The 3,325-nt window shown below is 29.4% G+C and overlaps 1 protein-coding gene across 1 annotated transcript; it reads left to right on the forward strand.

Moving 5' to 3' along the window:
* The first annotated feature begins 259 nt into the window (after nt 1-259).
* On the forward strand, nt 260-1,396 carry LOC112702458 (17.3 kDa class I heat shock protein). The gene has a single exon (XM_025753488.3). It carries the CDS (start codon nt 659-661, stop codon nt 1,139-1,141), a length of 483 nt encoding a protein of 160 aa, XP_025609273.1. The 5' UTR covers nt 260-658; the 3' UTR covers nt 1,142-1,396.
* Nucleotides 1,397-3,325: the final 1,929 nt, after the last annotated feature.

Consider the following 3,325-nt stretch of genomic DNA (forward strand, 5'->3'; position numbering starts at 1 on the left):
TATTTCTATAACACCGTATATATGATATTTTACCATACTTGTATACAATGACTAAAAATAATAACGAAAATTAATGTATAAATAATATTTTTTATATAAAAATAATTATTTTTTATCATAAGATATTATATCACTAAATGTTTGTATAAAGCTACTTTATGCATGAAAATTAAATTTTTAGATAATTGCCTAAATTTTTTCATTTTTATACAGTTGATAGATCAAAATCAAATTTAAATTTTTGAACACATACATTTTTCTTTATTTTTAATTTGTTTTCGAGAGCATTACTCATCAAGTAATAAAGGGGGTTGGGACGTGTGGGCTTGTGGCCCATATTCGTATTCCTAAATCAAATCAAAACTTTTGATTAAGATGGTGGGTAATTTCTCCATTGTTCGGGAAAGATCTTCATCCTTCACCCACGTTCACGTCTATTCGGAAACAGAAAACCATCATTCCCAATTACAGAACCCTCTAAACCCTTCTCCACTCTTCCCCCTTCATAATCCTAATCTTGAACCCTCTCGAAACATTTTCACACACACTATATATACACGCTCTCGTTTCATTCCAATGCATTCCATCAGAAACGAAGTAAATACGCAGCTAAACCTTCATCTTTCTGTGACTCTTTTTCTTCAAAACAAAAACAATAATGTCGCTGATTCCAAGCTTCTTCGGAACAGGGCGAAGGACCAACATCTTTGACCCATTCTCCCTCGACGTCTGGGACCCATTCCAGGACTTCCCCTCCGCCGCACTCTCCGCTCCTCGCTCCGACTTCGCCAACGAAACCACCGCCATCGCCAACACCCGCATCGACTGGAAGGAGACACCTGAGGCGCACGTGTTCAAGGCCGACCTTCCGGGACTCAAGAAGGAGGAAGTGAAGGTCGAGATCGAGGAAGGGAGGGTGCTTCAGATTAGCGGCGAGAGGAGCAAGGAGAAGGAGGATAAGGGTGACACGTGGCACCGCATGGAGCGAAGCAGCGGAAGGTTCCTGAGACGGTTTAGGCTGCCGGAGAATGCTAAGTTGGAGCAGGTGAAGGCTTCCATGGAGAACGGGGTGCTTACTGTTACGGTTCCCAAGGAGGAAGTTAAGAAGCCCGATGTCAAGCCCATTCAGATCACCGGCTGAAGAGCCTTAAAGTTAAAGCCCGATGTGAAAGCCCCTCCAGATGGCGGGCTAAGCAGTTTGCGAAATAAAATTAAAAATATATATATAGTATAATAATAAATATGTATCTATGGTTGTTGAGTGCAGATGTGGACTCTGCTCCAGTGCTGCCAATTACGTCAGTGTGGTTTTGATTTTCTCTGTGTATGTTTTTTATGTTGAATACTTTATGTAATTGCCTTATAATGTAATGCAAGAGCTTTTTTTTTCTTTTAAGTGTCTTGTGAGTATAATTGTGCTGTTTTGTGGTGTGTTTATTAGTGAATTAGTATGTAGTTATTTGCTTTAAAGATTGTATGCAGTGTGATAAAAGAAATATCGTGATAAGAAGGGTGTTATTTTAGTATATTTTATTTACCTAATTATCACCGGAATTGAGAATTTATATTGGTATTCAATATAGATAATTTTAAATTTTAAAGATTAAAATAAATTGCGTGAATTTTAAGGATAAAAATGGGATTTAGTCCTACTTGCTTTCTTAAATTGGATTTAATATACGGTCTCTGTTTTTTATTTTTAATTTTTAATCCATGAAATGCTAGTTATGCTACAACTCTTCTATGATGGTGGATGAAAAACATTATAAGCTAAATATTAATTGGTGGATTAAGCCCAGTCTCTTTCATATTCATACATAATTCACAGCATTGTTTTGTCATGAATTTATTATGGCTTTTGTTTTCTGGTCTGGAATTTATTCTGGCATGATTAAGCAGAAAAAAGAATGCTTTTTTTCTAACTGAGAAGAAGCCTATTAACGTCAAGGTTGGCTAGCCCAGGGCATATAAATTGGGCCTATATCAAATCAAGCCTCATAAATTATTGACAATTAAATATATTTCTTCCAGAACAAAAAAAAGACATATCTTTTGAATTACCGAAATAAAAAAAAATAGACATCTCTTTTGCATTCTTTGATGTAATGTAGATATATAAAAAATATATATTGGGACTTTTAAGTTTCACAACTAATTTCAATTATACAGATAAATAAAATATAGTTAGCTGAATTTGATTTAAGGCTATAAAAAATACTCCAGGAAATTATATTTTCTACAAATTATATTAATATTATAAAACAAAACATTGTCTTTTCGTGCTATAAATGGTTGGAAATTGTTTATTTTACTTTTCAAAATAACTCTCAACGTCAATAACAAGAACTCTTTGATTAAAAAAAAGTCATAGTAATTGAAGGATATAAAGTATTTTTTATGTGTTTTAAATCAAGCCTTAGCAATTATAGGCATCCCTGAAAAATTATCTATTTTTTAAATTGATTTTTTTAAAAAATTTTTGGTTAAGTTTATCTTTTAAAAATTTTAAGTTAGTTATATTGGTTTTTCTATTATTTTTGTTGTTGACAATATTAAATTTATTGATATAGCATACTAAGTAAATAAGTAACATCACATTAACCATAATATATATCTGACACTTAACGAACTAGTTATCTTCTAAAAAGATAAAAAAAATCAGAACATGTCTTATTTAATATTCATTTATTATTATAATAATTGATTATTATTAAATAAAATAAATTTTGACAGTTTTTTTGTTAATATTTTTTTGTTATTAAATATTTTTGTTTATGAAATTATATCAAATCAATTTTAAATTAAGAAAGGTCTTGAGGTATTTAAATTTCTAAATTTAGAATTGATTTTATTTATTTCATAAATTTATTATGTTAAAAGTTAATTAAAATGGTGAGATGTGTACTATGCTATTACATTTAATTTGTCACATTAATAAATTCTGATGCCATAAATAAAGAAAGTGACAAAAGAATCAATTACCAATTTAAAATTTTTAAATAGTAAATTTGATTAAAAAAATATTTTAAGATAAATTTAAAAAATGAATGATTTTACAGAAATAAATTTAATAATTTATCTTTTTTATTATCATAATATGAGAATATCAAATATTCCTTTTTATGTATAGGAATAAAATTTTAAATTTTAGACACGGAATCATTCTTGAGAATAAATTATTCCTGGGAATTAAATTTTAAAACTTTAAACAAATATAAAAAATAATATATTTACATGGAAAATTTCCAATAATAATTAAAATTCTTTAAAACAAACGTACATTAAACTTTTAAGTTAATTATTTTTTTCCCCTTTGTTTACATAT

Source organism: Arachis hypogaea, chromosome 7 (assembly GCF_003086295.3).
Source record: "Arachis hypogaea cultivar Tifrunner chromosome 7, arahy.Tifrunner.gnm2.J5K5, whole genome shotgun sequence".
NCBI lineage: Eukaryota > Viridiplantae > Streptophyta > Magnoliopsida > Fabales > Fabaceae > Arachis > Arachis hypogaea.